Source organism: Drosophila rhopaloa, unplaced genomic scaffold (assembly GCF_018152115.1).
Source record: "Drosophila rhopaloa isolate 14029-0021.01 unplaced genomic scaffold, ASM1815211v1 contig_2, whole genome shotgun sequence".
In the NCBI taxonomy this organism is placed as follows: Eukaryota; Metazoa; Arthropoda; class Insecta; order Diptera; family Drosophilidae; genus Drosophila; species Drosophila rhopaloa.
In genome coordinates, this window is record NW_025335083.1 from 14,766,749 (window position 1) to 14,787,792 (window position 21,044).

At 37.1% G+C, this 21,044-nt stretch overlaps 2 protein-coding genes across 3 annotated transcripts in view; both read left to right on the top strand.

Annotated features, from left to right (window-relative positions):
• LOC108044035 (voltage-dependent calcium channel subunit alpha-2/delta-3) overlaps positions 1 to 6,445 on the top strand; it is a 48,370-nt gene extending 41,925 nt beyond the window's left edge. The window contains exons 10-17 of one of the 2 annotated variants that reach the window (XM_017122887.2): positions 69 to 298; positions 731 to 763; positions 944 to 1,048; positions 1,116 to 1,377; positions 1,472 to 1,951; positions 2,207 to 2,362; positions 2,423 to 2,579; positions 2,646 to 6,445. In XM_017122887.2, coding sequence (XP_016978376.1) covers positions 69 to 298; positions 731 to 763; positions 944 to 1,048; positions 1,116 to 1,377; positions 1,472 to 1,951; positions 2,207 to 2,362; positions 2,423 to 2,579; positions 2,646 to 2,839 — 1,617 coding nt within the window. In that variant the 3' untranslated portion in view covers positions 2,840 to 6,445. The remainder of the gene's footprint in view (positions 1 to 68; positions 299 to 730; positions 764 to 943; positions 1,049 to 1,115; positions 1,378 to 1,471; positions 1,952 to 2,206; positions 2,363 to 2,422; positions 2,580 to 2,645) is intronic. The other variant, XM_017122888.2, reaches the window with a different exon arrangement.
• A 12,687-nt stretch (positions 6,446 to 19,132) lies between these two features.
• On the top strand, positions 19,133 to 19,900 carry LOC108044033 (accessory gland protein Acp29AB-like). The gene has a single exon (XM_017122885.2). It carries the CDS (start codon positions 19,133 to 19,135, stop codon positions 19,898 to 19,900), a length of 768 nt encoding a protein of 255 aa, XP_016978374.2.
• Positions 19,901 to 21,044: the final 1,144 nt, after the last annotated feature.

Sequence of the window (21,044 nt, forward strand, 5' to 3'; positions counted from 1 at the left end):
ACGCATCCCTCCGTGGGTTAACCCATCCATACAGCTTGGTAATCTCGGCTTATATCTTCCTGCATCAGGTTCGACCCAAGTCGCCGCAACCACATCACAACATGCACAGTGGCTCCAACGGCAATGCGCCCGGATCGAGCCACTTTGGATCGCAGCACTCAAACTCTCAGGGATCTCGCAAGGCTGAGCCGTACTTCTGCGATCGAACCCTCATCCAGAGCTTGGTGCGCGATGCCATGGTAACCGATGGACTGGACAGGAATACGACTGGATCCTCCAGCGGCAAAGAGGATAAGCAGTAAGTTTGGATAGCTATCGTCCGAAACATTTTATAATTTTTTGTTAATTTAGTTTATTTTCAAATGTTTTGAAAAACAAGCCACATAAAGCTTAGAATTTTCATTTTAATTTAAAATAGTTTTTTTAGTTATGAATATTTGTTTCTTAAAATTATAGTGTATATTTTAGTATTTTATGAAAACTGTTATTAGTTTTTTAGTTATAAATTTTACTAAAGCACAAAAACCATTTTCTCTCCGCATATACTTTCCTCACTCTATTTCTTTGACGGATAATACTTTTTCCTTTTTTGCTAAAACTCTGCACTTTTCACCTGAATAACCATAATGCAAAAATATTTTTTCCCTCTGCAAATAATTTAAATATAATTATTTGAACATATGCAATTTTTAACTGATATGCACCAATTTTATGTGAATAATTTCTATAGTCCAATCGCCACATTGATGGCAATTCTTAAGAGGTAAATCGAAGAGTAATTTGATTGAAATTGGAGTAGAATTGACAAATGCCACCGCTTTAGAGGACCAGCCACACGGAGAGGCTTGAACGAACATCCCCTAGAAATATCATGCGCTGGCCCCAAATTACCAAAAACTTTCAAATTCCAGAAATCTAAATCATCTGTATTTTTTATTCATAGGCAAGGCTATCAAAAGTTTGTGGTTGCCACTTCGTTTGTGGCCACGAGATCGGGACTTCTCCGGTGGATTGATCATGTCAAGCGACCCGACGATACACCAGAACCGTGAGTTTTTAATAATAATAACTTTTAGAATTTTCCCAACTATTTTTTGTACTTTTTTATGTAACAGACACTTTAGCGAAGACAATGTTAGAGCCATGGATACTTCCTGGTACAAACGAGCCATAGATCAGCACTCCGTGGAACCGGACAGTTTTGTGTATAGTGTACCCTTTGGTTCGGGCTATGCCATCAAATCGAATGCCACCCTGGTGACCGCCTCTCATGCCATATTTGTAGAGCATCGGGGTCACAAGGCACCAGCGGGGGTTGTGGGTCTCCAGTTCCAGCACGATTCCCTAGCGAAACATTTTATTAACATCACCTCAGCCGTAAGTGAAATCCCAGTTAATGTTAATTATATTATAATTATTTTTTTTCAAAAGATTTTATGTAAATGTATTTGACCGTAATTTTCTTTTTTAGTGCACTGGAATGACAGGCTGCAAGCGAACCTGCGCATCGGACAATCTCGACTGCTACGTTTTGGACAACAGCGGATTTGTGATAATTTCCGAAGAGATGGAGCACACAGGCAAGTTTTTCGGTCAGATCGATGGCACCATTATGGACTCCTTGGTCCAGGATCGGATCTACAAAAGGGTAACGGTCAACGACTACCAGGGTGTCTGCTCAGATGCCGACAATCCCTATACAGCTGCAGGTGGCATCTTGCAGCCAAATCGCTTGGGCTCGTGGTTCTTCAACCATCTTTTGGCCCTGAGTGCCACCTGGCTATCCTTTATGCCGGCTTCTTTGCGGGCCTGGCCACAGGAGGAGTATACTTACGACAATGAGGATGTGGTTTTTGTGGACAACAATTACTCGGAAGAATACGAGTTCGGAAATGAATACAACATGCAAGTGGATCAGGAAATGGATGAGTTCTTCACCACTGCTGATGTGGTAAGTGTGAAGTGAACATTTTGAAGTTTCTTTTATGTTGGGAAAGACTTAAATAAAAAGGTTTAAGTGTCTATACTTCAATATAAATTAACGTGTAGAAATTTTAATTATTATTTAAACCAATTAAAAGTTTAACATATTTTTAAAAAATATTTGAATAGTTCACTATTATTGGTAACATTAAAAAAGCATTTATTTTTACAGAAATATGTAATGAATGGGTATAAAATTTTAATCATGTTTTTTCCATTTCAGGAATATACAACACCACCGCCCAGGCAGCATAAGCCCCACGTGGGACCTCGATTTTCACCGGATCCACAGAATGCCAGACGATGCGATCTGCGCACTGATCTTTATATGCTTCAGCCGGAGCGACTTAATCAGGGTGGCCAGAATAATCCCCTCAAGGTGGGTGCCCGATTGGCATGCGGAAAACTGGGCAAACATTAAAGTCTCTTCTTTTTTTAGGGTAAACTAACCAACTGTCATGCATCTGGATGCGAGCGTCCTTTCAGCGTCCAGAAGATCCCGCACAGCAATCTGATCCTGTTAGTGGTGGACACCCTGTGTCCGTGTGGCTCCAAGCAACTGGACATCGAGCCTTTGGAGGAGGCGGGCGTAATTGGTGGGTATTGGTTGGATATATCTGGAGGAGCTATGATTAAATTCCCCTCTTTGTTTTGAATTTTAGGAGCCTGCAGTACGAGACGCCAGGGACAGGAGCAGGAGTCGCGTCGCCGACCCAAGAAATGCATCAACTATCATCCAGAGGAGATTGAGATACAGCAATGTGGGCGTGGCAGCACCCTGCTGCACATGTCCGGCTCGGTGATCGTGGCCCATCTCTTGATGGTGACCGTGACCTTTGTGCTGGCCAATGCGTGATATGAGCACTAAATGAGTTTTGAGAATTAGGTTTGCACTATTTTTGTGTCGAAAACAATAAGCAAAAGAGGACCCAGAGGGCTCTAAAATTTTCTTTTGAAGGGAAGAAGAAATACGCAGTTTGAGTTTGTTGATTTAAGCCGATTTGGGAGCTGCTAGTTAACCTCATGCCGCTACATGAAGTAAAAAGAAAAATTTAAATATTTGTTAGAAGATTCGCAAAACGTTATACAGATAATACTAACGAGTTTATATGCCTATGTTTGTAGACAATAATTTGCAGGAAAATATTTTAATTGACAATTAGTAAAAACTTTAGCTAAACATGAATTATGTATGTATGTGTGCAAAAAGAATAGCATTTAAAAGTAAATTATTTGCCAGGTATAAATACTTTATAGAGCGAGCTTTGTTTACCATTTATTGAAACTATTGATTTCCTCCTTAACATAAAATAAGGCACGCAAAAGTAAGAAGTCAGTGCAAAAATTATGAACTGAATGTAATATTGAAGGGAAAACAGTTATCATTCGAATTATGTAAATAGTATCAGAAAATATTTAAAATGAGCAAAATTCCTACCGATAAATAATTCGTTTTTTCCTGTTTTCTATCGTACAACTTTAACACTAAATAAACGGAGTTACTTTTGCACTCAACTGCGTACGCACAAATATCAAAAGTATTATATATTTTACAACCAAACAAAATCGAATTCACTGAACAAATGGAAGACTTGAAATACCCGACAGCAATGTAAAAACAACAAAAGCACACAAAAAAAAACAGAACAATGATATAGAAAGTTCATATCTTATATGTACATGGTTGACATCCAATTTTGAACAGAAACAAGAAAAACGAATACAAAGGAAAAACAAGTTAATTATTAAATATATATTTGATTAGTTTTGCAGAAAATGAATAAAAAAATAAAGTGGAAAAAGAATAATAATTTATTTTATATACATTTTTATACAAACCTCATTCATATAACAAGAAGCGGAAGGCGATACCAAAACGATCAACTAGGGTAATCGTTTCATTAATTTTTAGACTATAACCGAATGTTCTTTGTGTTTATTAATTATTATTAGTCCTACATAGAAATTTACATATCTATTGGATTTCTTTTCTAAACTAACAAACAAAACTATTTCAAATATAAAAAAAATACCCAAAACACTTACATATTAACACATACACTCAATCTCACTCACTCTAAACACACAAAAAAACACTTACATATACAAAATATAAAGAAAGAATATTTTCTGTGTCTTAAACTTGTATAAAAAATGTCTTCCATTAAAAATACTTAACGAAAAGGAAATCCAAGCAAAGTAAAACAATTTATAAATCAATAACTACTAATTAACTTAAACTAAAAAATACGATTATTTAAGGAAATATATATTAAAACATTTAACTCGAAAAGTCATTAACCAAGCATACACAATTTCAAAACTTTCCCTCTTCGTCGCCTGTTCAGCTTTAAGCTGAAAGTCGTCAGAGGAAATCAAAAAAAAAATATATAAAAAATTCGTACACCCATTAGAAGGTTAGATAATGTAGTTAGTTAGGGCTGGGTAATGAACAGCACCGGCAGGACGAAGAGCATGCAAAGGGAGGATCCATACAAGCATTAGAAGAAATATTAGCAGAATATTTAAAAAATAGTAAATATATGTAATAAACCTAATTTAACACACAACTTTAAACGAGTAATCAATTGTAAGTCGTACATTATAAGAGCTGTTTGTTAAACGATGACAATGTCGATGGATTGGACGATGTTGCAGTGCGAAAGTCGGACATCCGTGCGTATGCGTAATCTGAGCTGGAGTGTGTGCATGACTGGTTGGGTGTTTGTGTGTGTGCATGGCTGGGGACCTTGACTGACTTTAAGTGGCGTGGGTGGGAATGTGTGAGATAAGACAATGGAAATACCTGGTAGGCCACCGAAGGCAGAACACAATATACACACCGTACTGTTAAGATCGCTATCCAACATTTCCCCTCTATATCCCTCACTCTGTCGGCATCTTCGGCTACATTCTCACTCACTCCTGTTCTCCACAAATCCACTGTAAAATGGCATTCAATTCCTTCGCATGACTTCAACTCGAAAATATTAAACATATTTATGTATTCAACTTTTTTGCAAAACAACAACTCCATATCAATATAAAAAAAAATTGAAACAAAAATAAAACTTTACTGAAGTATATAATAATATAATAATGTTCTGCAAGATTTTCTATGTTTGTTTATTTTTATAAGGAAATCAAATGTTTGTATGTGTAGTCCATAATTTTCTAAAGGCATATGAATATATTGACAAAAAAACGAATGTAATGTTTATTGGTCTTAATGGAATGGAAAACAAAATGAAAAACCAATTAAATCTACCATTATTAACTTACGAATTAAATCAAATTTTTGACAATGCGATTTTTGCTTTTTGGAAATCGTGCTTTTTGCTAAAACAAAACCACAAAAAAAAGGAAAACAAAATGAACTATTATTAAATATGAACACACTTTTGCTCTCTATAAACCCTATATACAAGCATCTTTCTATATGGAACATTTATATAAAGCCATCCGAAACAAAACCAAAAAAATAAGTATATAGAACATGTAATAAAACGATCCCTTCAAGAACTCATCTCTCTCTTCACACATTTATTCAGCGAATAGAAGAAATCCCCAAAAGTTTATATTGCCTAATTTGCCGCTCTTTGTTTGGTTTTCTTAGTTTTTAATTGCCAAATCCAGAACTTAAACTGAGACCGAATTACCATAATAGAAAAAGTGAAAAGTAAGCATACATTCATGTAAAATTAAAACAGTTACCGACTAAATCGATATTTGGAACTGACGTCATTCTATCAAGTTAAACTCAAGTTAAATAAATTTTGTTATTGCTGTCGAACACAATTAAACAAAAACTAAAGTAAAACAACTTTTAAATTGTGAGAGAAATTGTTGTTTCATTGAATTTGTCATTATAAAATTTGAAATTATAAATGTTTAACACAAAACCAAAACAGTATGGAATACATATAAAATACGTACACATATGTAAGTCATATACCTTCTGTATATTCCACAGACCCGCAAAATGGATAAAAATTATCGAAATTGTTCGAGCAAGCTTCAAATTTGGATAAAAGAAAAAATTTCTTTCGTTCTACAAGAAAACACACACTTACATACGCTCACCTACTAACACACACCTACACCTATAGACAAAGCTTATGTTATTTTGTATGGAAAGTCTACAAAGAATTTCGAGAAATAGTTTAAAAGAAATGAAAACTATTAAAAATTAGTCAAAGTAAAAAAGACATTTGCGAAAAGCCTAACTGTTAAGAGAAAAAAAGTAAACCGCATACTTACATAAATTAATTATAAATTAATATAAACTTGCTCATTATTCTAATTACAAACTGGAAATTATAAGTAAATGGTATACATAAATAATATAATTAAAACCAAGTTAAGATTCAACATTAAACAGGAAGATGAACAACTAAAAATATTATAAATACATAATATGAACGAAGGAACAGAAAAAAGCATAAGAAAACAAAGAATGAAGAAATAAATGACAAAAGGTATTATAAAATAATTAACCTTGTTTTATTTATAAATGGCCGGGGGTGTATACATTTAATTTTCAGAATTTAAGTGGGGCTTTCTATTTCTTTAAATTTTCTATTTTTGCATTTTTACGAAATTTTGTTTAAGCGAATCGACATTCTAAAAGTCTAAGGATTCCTTTTAATCGGTATTTAATTTTTTACGATAAAAAAATTGAATAATTCTCGAGCCGTAACATCAAACGTTTTTTACGCATAAACCAAGAACAACATGTGCTAATAGATATCGGGTTACCGTATTAAATGAGAAAAATAAAGATATTTGCCTAACAATTAACAATAGAATTAAACAAAGTTCTCTAAAATGTGATTGTCTGGTGCAGCTATTTTTTAATGAAAGTGAATAAAAATTTGGCATGTATCAAGGATTGATTTTTTTTGTTCTGTTAAATAAAGAATAATTATAATTATAATGGCGCCCGTTGCCAGATAGTCAGAATACTTGTGTTCATCCTACCGATAAAAATGGAAACTTTTATCCTTTAAACAGCTTTTTCCACAGTGGCTCCTTAGTGTTTAAAATAGACGTGCAGATGGCGCCAGTGTATTATTTACCACCCACGACAGAAATTCCATCCACAAACTAACCAAGTGAATCAAAATGCATGGGTAGCATCATTAATGGCCTCCTGCACTTCCGGTGGGCAATTACGCATCGCAAACACAAATCAAATGCCCAAATTGCGATATGGAAGTCTGCTCTCGTGGCACGTGATCCTTCCCCAAGGATAAGCGCCAGTTATAAATTGCGTAATCAAATAAATTTGACAAAACTATATAACTTATTTATAAAGCCAAACACACACTTATATAGAGCCAAACAAAGCGAACCTGTGGAGAATATTTACACTTTGTGTACTGTCAACAAAATTCAAATCAAATAAACTATAAATGTCCGTGGGACTGGGACTTCAATTTTGACTTGAGCAGCCTGCTGAAATCGTTATCCTGTTACTTGTCATTAATTCGACCCTTCGTGCATATTGTTATTCCCGTCATTATTGCGCTGTATTGTTGTTATTTGAGCTCTGTGCGTCGAGCCGTTAAATTAGCCGCTTATCAATTATGTATTTGAATTTAATTGGCCAACTAGAAGGCTCCCGGGACTCGTTGGCATGCCTGATCCAGGATTGAGCTTCACACAAATTTGCCATTGAAAAAATAAAATATGCTTGTAAATTACTAAAATTTGATTGCATACATATATGCACAATGGAATGTAAATAAATAAAACATATGCTCTGATTGGGAAGTTAACTTTTAGAATAATATGTTGTGCGTTTCATTTTGCTTAATGTATGTTCATAATTCATTTGGTTTCGTTCATCTGTCAATCAATTTTACCTCTAAAAATTTAGTTGACGTTGTATTTATATTTATTCTGAGTGATATAATAATGTACTATAATATATTAAGAAGAAGCAATAAATTACTTTTACTATATATATTGAAAACATAAAGCACAAATTAAATCAAATCATATGTTTTAAATTAAAAAGTTATGAATCCTTTCTTGACATGCAAATTAAACATATCAATTTGTCAGTCAAAAAAGTAAAATCAGATCGAATTTGATAGGAAAACGATTCGAAGAACGACTAAAAATGATTGTTGGCTTTTTTGTGTGTTCGGCTGCAATTGAATTTTGTGTGATTTTGGTTATTTGTCGTGGTTATTTGCTCGACACAGGGCCAGGCCAGTCTGATTTATTCATTAAATAATGTGTGGGGAACCCCTTTTTCCCCTTTTCGCGTCCTTCAACTGCTTCCTCATGCGTCATGATTTTCTACAAATAAATTGATTTCAGTTTTCAACATTAATTTAATAGTTGTTGTTATGGGTTGGCCCAGTGGTTTGGCCACTGTTTTCATTGTTATTGCAATTGGCCTGGTTTGCTGGGATCTGTTGCTGCTGATGGTTACATTTTGTAATTTCATTTCGCATGGCTCCACGGATTCCAGCAATTGAGCATTATGCAATGCATTTACATATATGCATGAAATCGTTTAATTGCAATTCAGGGGATTTTATTTTTTCGATTTTGGTTTTATTTGTTTGTATTGTTTGCGACCAATTTGCAGCAGCATTCCGCCATTTCGCATTCGCATTCCTTACCAAAGTTGGTTGATATTTCTGACGATCCAGCACATAATCGTAAACCAAGTTGAAATTTCCATTTACAATTTTAACGATGCTCGTCGTTAATAAAGCATAATATGTTGACCTCAAAGCTCTCAGTGCTACAGTGCCAGTCATAATTCTACCCTCAGTTTTGCTGTGGCTTCTGCGGATTGCTCTCGCTTTTGTTGTTCCAACCGCTAAAAGCAATTTGCATTTGCATTTGTTTATGGTTGAGTCCCTGCTCCTGGCGTTAATTTGACGTATTTGGCTTAGCAAATGGAGCTGATGGATTTACTTATCCAAAAGGGGCTTAATGGATACCAGGATGCCTGATAACTTAATGCACTGAACTATGTACTTTTTTATATGGAAAGTTATGAACTTACATAGTTTCATTTGTATTTTTAAGACAGTTCCTTGCTGTAGAACTTGTAGGCAAACCAAAAATCAAATATCATATTTTCAGATCCTGTTGATTATTATAGGATGACCTTAAAATACATTTTCTTCATGTGTAGTTTCCGAACAAGTCAGACAATTTTACTGATTACCGATAAATGAAATTATTGCGGCACTGTGCCAAAAGCCAATTAAGTTCTTTGAGGTTTTGAAAACCACGATATAACCCTCGAGAATTTTCAATCAAAGATAAAACTTATTACTTAACTCCTTAGTTTCCCCCACCACTAGGCTTCAAACTTTTTCCCTGCCCTCGAGGGGCCAAAGAAACAATTTAATCAATCACCCCGCAACTATATAATAAGGCACAAATCTGGCCAAAAGAATAACCTGTTTGACTTCTGAAAGTTCCATTGCGTAAATTGATAAATCCTTTAATGCTTGGCCCACACACGAAGGACCTAGAGACCAAAGAATGGTAAAGGGTACATCTGTACAGTGGGGCGTGACACAATGACATACACATAGGGGAGATGGGGATGTGGGAGAAATCAACTTTCGATTTCGTCGAAATAAATCCACTTTACAGATTGAGACGACTGTGGGACGTGAGGACATGGGGGAATTTCAATTCCTTCTAAGCACGACGATAGGGACAAACTCATTGAACGGAGGCAAAGACAAAATACGTGCACTGCGACACAGCTGCGCTCAAAAGACTAGCTCTTAAATTTCAAGGCATGGGTTATTAAAGTATGTTGGTACATGAGTATGGATGCTTGAGCTAAATACAATTTGATTTATAAAATATTTGTATCATTGGAATTTTCCTCTTAGTTAAAAGCAATAAAAAGTAAAAAGAATGAAGATTTATATGAATTGGTAGGTTTGACATTGAATAAAAATGATGCAAAGACTATGAAAAGCAATTTCGAGACTTAGCAATACTTGTTAGATTTTGAAAAATAATTAATCATTGGAAAACAATGAAAACGCTAATATGATGAGAAAAGCTGTATGCAGATTGAGATGGCAGGATGTTGAATTTAAATAATTGAATTCATCAAAGTTAACTCGCGCAATTGTGATGTGCTTGAGCCACAGCTACCGCCAATGCCTCAAGCTCTTGAGAATTGTTCCCCCGATTTCCCCTTTACATTTGTTCGGGCTTAGTTCTGTAAACTTTTCCTCTGTGTGGGGTTTCCTTTGATGACAAGAATAGCGGCTAAATTCGCTAAAAGAATGGCGCACCAAAAAGATTTGAGAATTGACAAAGTGCAAGTAGGTCTTAGGGCACGAACATGCCAAATGAACGGGTAGGCAGGACGGCACCTCATAAGCGAGCACGTGTGTGAGCTGGCAGTGGGTGTGCGAGTGCCTCTAAGGACATCCCCAGGCTGGCAACGAAAGAACCACTCGCACACACAACGAAAAACAACTCGAAAATCCATGTCAGTGTCACGTAGCAGAGTGTGCCCAAAACAGGAACAATAACAACACCAACGGCGGCCAAAAGCGGCAACAAAGCCAGATAAAACAACAAGAGGGTGCTCGAGACGATAAAGAAACGGATACTGTCAATATGACTAAACCTAGATACACTAATAGATTTTTGGAGAATAAGGACAAAGCCTAGATTCACTAATAGATTTTTGGAGAGTAAGGTCTAACTTATTGGTGTTTTGTGCTTTTAGTTTTAAGAAAACTTTGCGGTTCCAATATAAGTTACATTTAAGGACTCCCAAAAAATGAGTTGCGACTTGATAAATCCTATATGAAATTTCCGTAGTAATTGACGAATATCCTTAATAAAGCGAACACCCTACCAATCCCCTCGAGTAATTCATGTACCTGAAGCTAAACACATCTGCTTCATCTATTAAGGTTCTTACTTCATCTGCACCCCCATCCTTTTACCAATTTCATGGCCTTCGTTGTTTTTCCTGCTGATTGGTGTCTTTGTGTTTTTTTTGTTTCTGTTCCGTATCTGTATTTGTTCCTATATCTTCTCCTCTTGTTCATCATTGTATCCCAAGCTTCATTGGCATGCCTGGCGTCTCAAGGATATTTCCGTTCGCATTGCGTATACGCCACGTTGTTCGCTTCGTTGATTAAGTCGCTCCGTGTTCTCCGTGTTTAATCAATTATGCGACGTTTGCAAATTCACGTAGCTGCTCGAGTTATTTTCGCTAATCACTAGAATACAATAAACATAAGCCCGAAAGCCCACCGAGATGCCGCACTTCATTCAAGGAGTCCCGAATGGCTTACGGCGGTTTCAAGTGGTTTTATGGTTGCTGGACATTTTCCCCGGACCCTTCTGGCCGGGTCATTTTTCATTCTGATGAAAATATTGATTTCGATTCTCCCTTTTTGTCCGCCTCCATCCGCGGTCGACGTGATGTTGATGTCTGTTTGTCAGTCTAACGATTGCTCCTTCAGTGGTTGCCTAGCCCTCAATGAAAATGGGAAACTTTCCCCGATTACATTCGTTTGCCCATCGACCCATCAGTCCTCGTCCTTGTGCCCTGGCCCCCTCAAAGATTTATGAGTTGTCCGCCTCGGAGTCGGGGAGGCAAATGAAATATCGCCAGTGGGCAAATATTTGCGATGCGGAAGGCGCGTGATTCGATTCAGAAGCCAAACGCAACGAGGTGAGCTCCGCTCCGTGCTCCATGCTTCAAATCAATGGCCAAGTACCAAGTGCACCTGCGAGGCACAGTGGTCTGAAAAATATTGTTAAGTGGTAGTCGAAAATAATAAACGGAAAAAAAGACATACAGGCAGTCCAATTGTCATAGCTTGATCCACTTTTTGCCAACTAAATAAATTGTTTTTAACAATAACCAAGTTCTTGAATTACTTAATACCAAAGGTTCTACAAATATTTTGTTTCCTAAAAATCTTGTATTATTTCTAAACTAGAAGCAGTCCAAAATATGGATACATTTGCTTAGGGAAAACATATCTAAAAATTTAAATTAGCGATTATTTTCCTTGAACATGATCAAATTTTAAAAGCCGATACTTCTAATTTAAAAATACGACACTTAATTATGTTCATACTTGGTCATCAACCCTCTAAGTTGGAACATATATCAACCGATTATAACTATTCAAATTATATAAACAAATCTTAGATTTTATGAGCAGTCAGTTTGAAAGTCTATATTAAAATAGCTGTCATAAAATAAATTTAGAAAAAAGGGAGTAATTAAGTAATTAATTAAACCATTACAAAGCTATAAAAAATAAATTTCTTTATTGAATCTGTGTTGAAATTCAATTTTTGTGGTCTATTCCACTGCTCGCTGAAACCCAATGTACATTGTTTAAACATTTAACATTGCTTAGCTCCTGGAATTGCGACTCCTGGTTGACAGGTAATAAGGTCATCAAAACGCCAGCGCTCGATGCGGTTTTGTCGACTGATTTATGAAGTTGTGTGGTCAGCATGCAGCCATCGGTGGAAGCGGAAGACACCGAGGGGGTGGTGGACCGAAAAGGGTGGAAGGTGCAGCCACCCAGCCAGCCAGCCAGTCGTGACAACTCAATCGAGGACAGCGCGCATACGCCACGTTGTTCGCAGTCACCTTTGGGGGAATGGCAAGGATGCCTCGCTTGGTCAGTCACAGATTTCGCCTTGTTCTCTCCTTCTTCCGGTGGCTTTTTTGGAAAGCGATTTATAAACGTTGCAAGCATAAATAAACAAACAGATGCTGGCAAAAAAAAAAAAGAAGACCAGGGGGGACATCGCATAAAGAACTGACTGGCAACATGTGCCTGGCCTTCGTTTTTCTCGCTGTATTTATTTACTTTTGCTCTTTTATAAAATATTTTTTAATGCAGCCACAGGGCTGCCAATTTGTGCAGATTTATAGAGGCTGTCGACGTCATGCCCCCGGGAATAAAACCGAAAAAAAAAATACACATAACCAACGTTCTCTGTTGACAATCGCCACAGGAAGTGGGCAAGCAAGTTGCCAAGGATGCCAGAAATGTGCATGGTTGTTGCTGGTCCTGTTACAAAAGGGTCATAACTGATTGCTGCAAACACTTATGGGGGGAGGAAGAGGGGGAAAGCAAAAGGGGTTCCAGGACACTCGCCGGTTGACTGGACAACGGGCAGCGGCCAGCATACAACAGGATAAAGGACGAGGAATGAGGACAATGCTGCGCATTGAATGAGCATTTGATGGCTGTTTTTGCAACTACTCATGGGCATTCGGGTTACTCGTGACTCTAAAGCAGGAAAGTAGTGGCCCTTAAAGCACAACTGAAAAATTTGATAGTTTTTTTACCACCTGTAACCCACTATAACATTCTAAATTTTTAATTAAGCATTATATTGCATTGGCATATCATTTTTTCCATCATTTAACTAAGTTTCTACAGTTTATTATGAGTTACTTCTTCAGCTTTAAGTATTTTTTAAATATTTATTAAGTTTATCTAAATATCTTTACAAAACTTAAGTGTTGGTTTAATTTACAAGTTACAAGGAGTTAATGAATTACTTTAAGTATCACATTTGTAAAATAATATTTTACTGAATTCTAACTTATCAAAAATATACACAATTATACGCTTGTTAAAATTTATAACAAAAGATTAAATAGTGTTTGATACTATTAGGTCCTGTGCATGTGCTGCATATTACATTTAAAACATCCTCAGAATTCCGTCATTGGCCTCGGGTGTTTTTGTTAGTAAACATCCATGGGGAAACAGAAATGCATGCGTTAGGTTAGGGAACATAATGAATCGAGGGGTTGTTCTCTGTGAGGGGATAATAGATTTAGTATTTTATGCCTGACAGTTACAAGGCTGTCAGCCACTGGCTGTTGTTTCCCTTGGTTTATTGTTGTTTATTCTTTTGCACCGCAGAGACTGCAATTGAATTGCTCCCTCACCCGTCGTCAAAGTCTGGTCATCGCATCGTCATGGTCATCGTCACTAACATCGACCAACGTCATCGACGTCGTCGCAGGATGTGGTGCAATTTGTTGCTGCTGTCGCTGTGTAAGTGGGCGTGACTGTCTGCCAAATATGAGCACCGGAAATTAGCACACAACTGCCACGCCCCCAGAGCACCGAAATGAGGGCGAAAATTGAATGGACATCGGACAAGCGCCTGGCCGTATAATTAGTGGCGTCCCTGGACAGGGAACAGGGGCTTTTAGTGGCCAACAGCCAGCTATCCATCTCCGATGACCCGGCGGGATCACCGGATCTTAATTAACAAAGGGCCTCAAATTAAAGGCTAATCAGCCACTTGACCACTTTGTCCACTTGACCCGGCCCACAGAGTTCTGCTCCAGCTCCTGGGTTTGTGGTCACAAAATGGATTTATGATGCATGGCAAACAAACCGGGAACTACTTCACAAACTTTTCACGCATTTCAGCAAAAGCACCAGCATTCCACTTTTCCATTTCCCAGTTTCGCCTAGCAAACCTCTTTGAAAACCCAACTGCAAATCAGGCGAGTCCGACATCAACTCTACCTCTAACTCAAACAATGATTTGTGAATGCATGGTGAGGAAAGATGTGTCCATTTTTAATTATTTAGAAGTTAATTTATATAAATAATTTTAGCTTTTAAATTTTGTAAAGGGGTGTATAAGCTAAATTAAAATTAAATCTCGTTTAAGGCTAATTTTCTTAATCACTTTTCAGATCAATAAAGTAACAAATTTTTATTTTTGTTAGAGAGTTAAAATAAATATATTATATAACAAAAGATATTGAAGAAAAAGCTCAAAGCCACGTTCGATTTTTTATAGTCTTCCTGATGCCGAATTGACTTTCTTTGCCCTCGTATTCTTTGAAAACGGGGAAAAAATGCAGTTCTTCCCATGCGTTCAGAAAGGGAAAAATTTCGTAGAGCCCGGAAAACTTTCTCCACACATCCGCTGGCCCAAGGAAAGTGAAGGAAAAATGCTAAACCGTGCACAGAAGCAACTTTGCGTCCTTTTGTGAGCGGCAACTTCGTTTGCGTCCATTTTTAAAATCAGAAATATGCGTACGAGGATGTGGGTGAACGTGTGTGTTTGGCATACATTAGCATCTCTTGTGTGTGCTGCATACATTTAGGCGCAGTGCAATGCAATGCACAATTGCTTATGAAATTGAGCAAACAAAATTGCGGAATGCTGTAAAATGGCAGCTAATGAGCCGAGTTGCCCTCAGAGGTTAATGCGGAAAAAAATGAACTCCTTTGCGTTTGATTTTACACTGAAAAATGAAGTTATTCCTCTTTTAAATGGATATTTATTATTTTCGTTCTTGTTTAAAACTATTTTTATTTGTGGGTGCCACAGATTCACTAGACTTTTTAATTTAATTATAAAGGTGTTTTAAAGTATACAACCATATTTTCAAATTCCAGAATGATTAAGGATTCATGCAGAATTTTTACCGCATTCCTTTGGACTCCTTTATACGTGATTTTAAATCCCTAGCTATGTATATATTTCTAGTATTGTATGATCTAGACCACCAGTAATAGGTTTATGATAAACTAAAAGAAGTACTAAAATTCTAAGATATTTTAATTTTTTCCCGTGTATTTTTACCGTTACTGCCAAAAGCGTGAAGTTCTTTATAATTCGCTAGAAAAATATTGATGTAGCCATGAATAATAAAAGACAGCAAGCACCCACCCTCTTCAGCCTTCTGTAAGGAAACAAACTCATTAAAAGGTTGCTGGCCAGTCAACCAGTCAACAACTTTGAGCCACAAAACAAGCCATTAAAAAATGTTTAGTACATCGACTATGGCAGAGACAGCCACAGAAAAAGCAACAGAAACGACAGCCAACTGCCAAACAAGTTCATGGGGGGAAAAAAATAGAAGCACAAAATTGAAGGCAAATGTTTAGTGGAAGTTTAGCAGAGTGGTGAAAAAGTTGGAGCAAAAGCGAAAAAACACGAGTGTCCCCAGGGCGCATTTGAGGGGTATTCCAACCCCCCTCCCACTCACCTGTCACGTGTAAAATGCCGCCAACGGCCGAAAGTCCTTCATCCCCGCTTCCTCTGCAAGTGTGTCCTTTTGTGCCCTGTTCATGTAAATTGAAAACAGTCGCCAAACGGCATTAAGAAAGCGAATGAGGCAATGAACTGGGCTTTGTGCCCTTGTGTGTAAATTAAAAATTAACTGTCGCCAGGGATAAATTGTCAAATTGTATGAACGACATGAATGGCGAAAGGCAGCAATTGTTGCTTAAATGAGTTTTTTCAGTTAAGCAAATATAAAGGGTCACTCATAAAAGGATGTAGGCTGATTTTTATGTTGTCAGCTTGATAACATTGAAATGAGGAGGTAAATAAGACAAATGATTTTAATTATATCAGAGAGCTTAAAAATGTTTTTAAAATTATTTATTTAAAGATTCTTCAAAAAATTTGTGTGTGTTATTTTTTATGTTTTACTGTATTGTAATATTAAATCATGTTGAAATTGTTTTAACTATGAATTAAATCCATTTAGAGTCAAAATACTTAAATCTAAGTTGCTGTTAAATTTCATGGTTTTTTTTTTCTCAACTTAAGACAACCATTTATAAATAAGGTGTCTTTTTGTTTTTTATTTTAAATCATGTTGAATCTGTTTGATTTTATATTAGTTACACTTGGAGTCTTGGTAATTAAATGGGGTTTAAATTGGATAAATACAACTTAGTTGATTTCAAATGCCAATGTTGTTATTTAACTTAAGGATATCCATTTACACTTTGCTCCCTATTTGTTCTTGTACTGAACAAACGTAATCTACTAATAGTAGCAGACTCCAGATGTGGAATCCGCCCACTTTTATACATTTCCATTCATATACTTTCGCATAGATTTACAGAGGGCAGTCGTGCAAATCTAGAAATAAACTTCAAAGCATTTAACATCTGCCCATTGACCAAGAACGCCCCCGACTCGCCGGCGATGTAATCTGCACAATGGGATGGCAGAGTTTTAATTGCTATGACACTGGCAAGACACGGCTGACTGGATAAGAGAAACCGAGTAGTGACTAAGGGATCGGGATAGGGATCGGGATCGGCTGGGCTGGGTCCGTTTGCTGTTGTCGTTTTCTAATTTGATAAAGATAAAAATCATTTTGTAAACGCCCTCGACGATGTCGCCGTCAAGTGTGCATGCCCCTGACAGACGGACATGCGGACAGGCGGACGGACACGGAAAACAGGACACTCCCATTCCAGGACATGCTCTCGCAGCTCGTTGGCTGCCGCTTAATTGAATGCTCATTTCAACGAGCGAGGGTCCAGCTCTACAGCTCTGCAGCGTCGCCGGCTTTAATTGCATTTTTATTTCATTTCACAGCAATTATCGCAAGTTCGTGTGCAAATTCTATAAACTCACGGCAGAAGGGGGAACTACACAAGTAAAAATCTGTTTTTCTATCCACTCGTTCTCCATTTCCGTGATTTATCATGTTACCGTTTATTTTATATTTGAAAACATCTTAGAAGAATGGTTATTAATTTTTAGGTTTAGATCTTTATATACCAAATAAATGTTTTTAGTTTTGGCAAACCTTTTACCTTTTATTTATATATAATTTAATAAGCTAGAAAACTCTCAAGAAATGTAATGAAATTTTTCCTTACATATTACTTTAAAAGATACTCGAACATAAGACAAAAAGATAAAATACGAAAAAATTATATTTTTGAAAATATATTGGGGAACAAAAATGTAGTTTTTTAGGTTGTAGCTATCGCAATTTGAAATGAATATGAATTTGATAGTGATGGATATTTGAAAAACAAATTTTTGGATTTACTCATTATTCGAAAAATTTATTAAAAATATTTTAATCCCGAAAACAGCATCTTTAATGTTATTGTGATTGTTTTCAGTGCAAAGGACACTGGCTTGAAGCGTTCAGGAGGTGGCACCTGCAACATCCCGAAGCCAGGAGGTCAATCGTGTCATGAGTGTATCTGTGCCATGTGCAACTAGTTAGCAGCTCGGGCAAGTGTGTGTATGTGTGGCCTGATGTCCTGCGAAACCGTAATTAAAGGTAGCCAGGACTTTTAGCCAGCTCCTTGCTAGTTCCTGCTGATATTTATTGTCGTAGCTGCGTTTTCTGCCCTCTTATTGTCAGTGCAAGTCCAAGTTGCTGCCGTTGCTGTTGCTGCGAGTTGTTAGCAAAGCAATTAGCATGAGTTTGTTATTGCAACACACGGTTTGCAGTCGGCAGAGGACAGGTAGAAAGTCGCAGGCGACCGTGTCCGGCACCTCCTAAAAGTTTTACACCGAACCCAGGGGCAACTGGCGCCCCTCCGAATGCCAGCAAATAAGAATTTAATTTATTTACTCTGCAGCGGGCAAAGTGCTGGCAAATGGCCGTGTAGCATTTAACACTCCACAAACAAATCACAGGTAACTGAAACTTATGAAACTGATGTGCATGGAAACGATAGTTTGATTATATTGATATGGAGCTGAGGGTAGAAGTAAAAAAATTATGATTTCCATAAGGGTTATAGTGATCATAAAAGCTGAAATTTCCAATTACCTACAAATATTTTTTATACTGCCATCAATGTATTATAGAATTAAGTAATGTTCTTCGACTTAAAAAAAATTAAATTAAATATTAAAAATATTTGTTTCAGCTTTTATTTTCAGTGTAAAATTTGTAATCACATCACGTGAATTATCAACGCTTGCTACGATTATGAGCTTCCGCCCCAAGAACAGAAATTAATTTAATTTTTTTTAAATGTAAATAAGCTTCTCAGCAAATATTGAAAGCTTATTTAAAAAGTTAGTTTATCTTAAGCATATTTAAAAAATAAGTATTATAAATTTCTATAAATATATATTTCAACTTTACTTTCAGTGTGATAAGTGTTTAAAAATAATAAAAAAATTACTCAGATAAATGTGTTCATTAATACATGGCACTACTGATTATAAGCTTCCGCTCTTTAAACATATATTTCTAAAGTAACAATTTTTTTTTGCAAAATGTGAATGAGATTATCAGCAAATTCGGGTTTCTTGCGGGCTCTTGAAAATCATTGAAAAATAAGCAAGTTAGTTCACTAAAGTCATTTGCCTTCGGTGGTTCTACGCTCTTAATATGATGAAGCTTGCGACGTATTATTGTTACGCTTTTGTTGTGTGCAATCTGTATGGCGTGACCAGATCACAGGATGCCTCTTCCTTGTGTGTAGTGAAGGACGCTCCCAAACAGTGTGGCGCATTCTGCCTTGCATCACTGCATCCGCTGTTTGATCACAATATCAAGCACAGGCAAACATTAACTGAAAACAATGCTAAATTGGATAAAATCGAAGGACGGCAGGCCGCGATTGAAAGTCAACTGCAGGAGCTACAAGTCAGAGTGCTAGGCCAACTACAAGTGCTCCAGAATGCGATGGAAAGTCAAAAGATCCAGCAGGGCTGCGGTGCGAGCTTAGAAGGCCTGACAGAAACAGCCGATGGAGAAACAGTTCATAATGATAAAGTGATCCTGCCGGGCTTCGAGCAAATCGGTTCCAGATTTTTCTACATTGAGAAGAACAATCTGCAAGATTGGCAAACGGCTGAAAAGTCCTGTCGTCGAAAGGGCGGCTACCTGGCATCCATCAAAAACGAAGAAGAACTGGCCGCAATCGAGGCGACAATAAAGACAAACACTTGGTACTGGCTTGGCATCAACGATCGAGAAAAGGAAGATACGTTTCTATCTGTGGCCTCCGGCAAACCAGCACCGATTTTAAAGTGGTTTATGTTTATTCCCAAAGTAAAAGAAATACACTGCGTTGTTCTGTCCAAATACGGAATGCTTAAATCTGATTGTGCCGGAAAGTATTATTTCATTTGCCAGGGAGACAATGATATATAGTAAACATTATGTACAAAAATGTACTTTACATATATACAAATATATTTAAATCGATTTGGAAATAAAAATAAATGTCAATCTTTAAAATTTTCCCTTTATTAATAATTTGTATTTATTATTCACTTCAGTTTTGGTACACAAAGTATGCCTATTATTGCAATAAGAGTTTCCCCTCAGTCAACTTTTAACCTATTCTATTTTTCTTATCAAATAATTTTTAGGTAAAAAATCTTGTTCCCTTGAAATACAAAGCTTCTTGGAAAGGCTCTACTGGGCGTAAATGTTCACTTTCAAAGGACACCTCAACCCCTTTGATCTACTCTCAACCATTTTCCAATCAGTTTTCCGTACACCAGTTCCCTTTCAAATCGAACCGCACAGTTTTCCAAGCCATGGCTTAGATTTAGTGGAACTTTCACAACCCCAACCCCGAAGTTTGAGCCATCTCATCACTTACTTCTTTCTTGGGGGTAACCTTCGGAACCTTTTAAGCCGCTTGGCGTGTCCTTCAATGCCTCAAAAATCCCAATCCACCATCTGCTCCTCCTCCTGCCAGCGAAATCTGTTGCTTTGTTATCATGGCCCTCTCCTATTGCATTTTATTCACTCGATGGGGAGTTCCTGCTCCGCTTGGCTGCATCTCCTTTTGGGGGCTACGGGGTTTGATTTCGGTTTGCTGCTTTCGCCGCCAGCTTCATCGTGGATTATGCAAAAAGTTTTTCATTAATGTTGGATTTAGATATTTTTTCACGCTCTGCAACTGTGCTTCCCCAGCCCTCCTGGTGAGAGTACTTTTTCGCCAAGCTTCCTCGATACGGTTTCCCCAATTCCCCGTTGCCTTTACTCCAGATCCGCTTTTTTCCTGCGTTTTGGTTGTTGACAACGCAACTTTGGTCCCAGGATACGTTAACTTTTGTGCACCGCAGCGCCAAGCTCAGTGCAATGAAAGTTGGCACCACAAAACACAGATACGTTTGGATAGATAGATAGACAGCTAGACAAACACTTAACAACAGAACCCATGAAGATGCCACACGGCAAATTTACTTTACAAGTGAGCAGCCAAATGAAGGATGAATTAAAAGAGGTGCGTTTGGTTAGGTTGGAAATGATCTATGGTTTTCAATGGCGGTTTAATCCAGGT

Coding starts and splice junctions, on each gene's coding strand:
- LOC108044033 (XM_017122885.2), top strand. CDS start 19,133: ATGATGAAGCTTGCGACGTATTATTGTTACGCTTTTGTTGTGTGCAAT.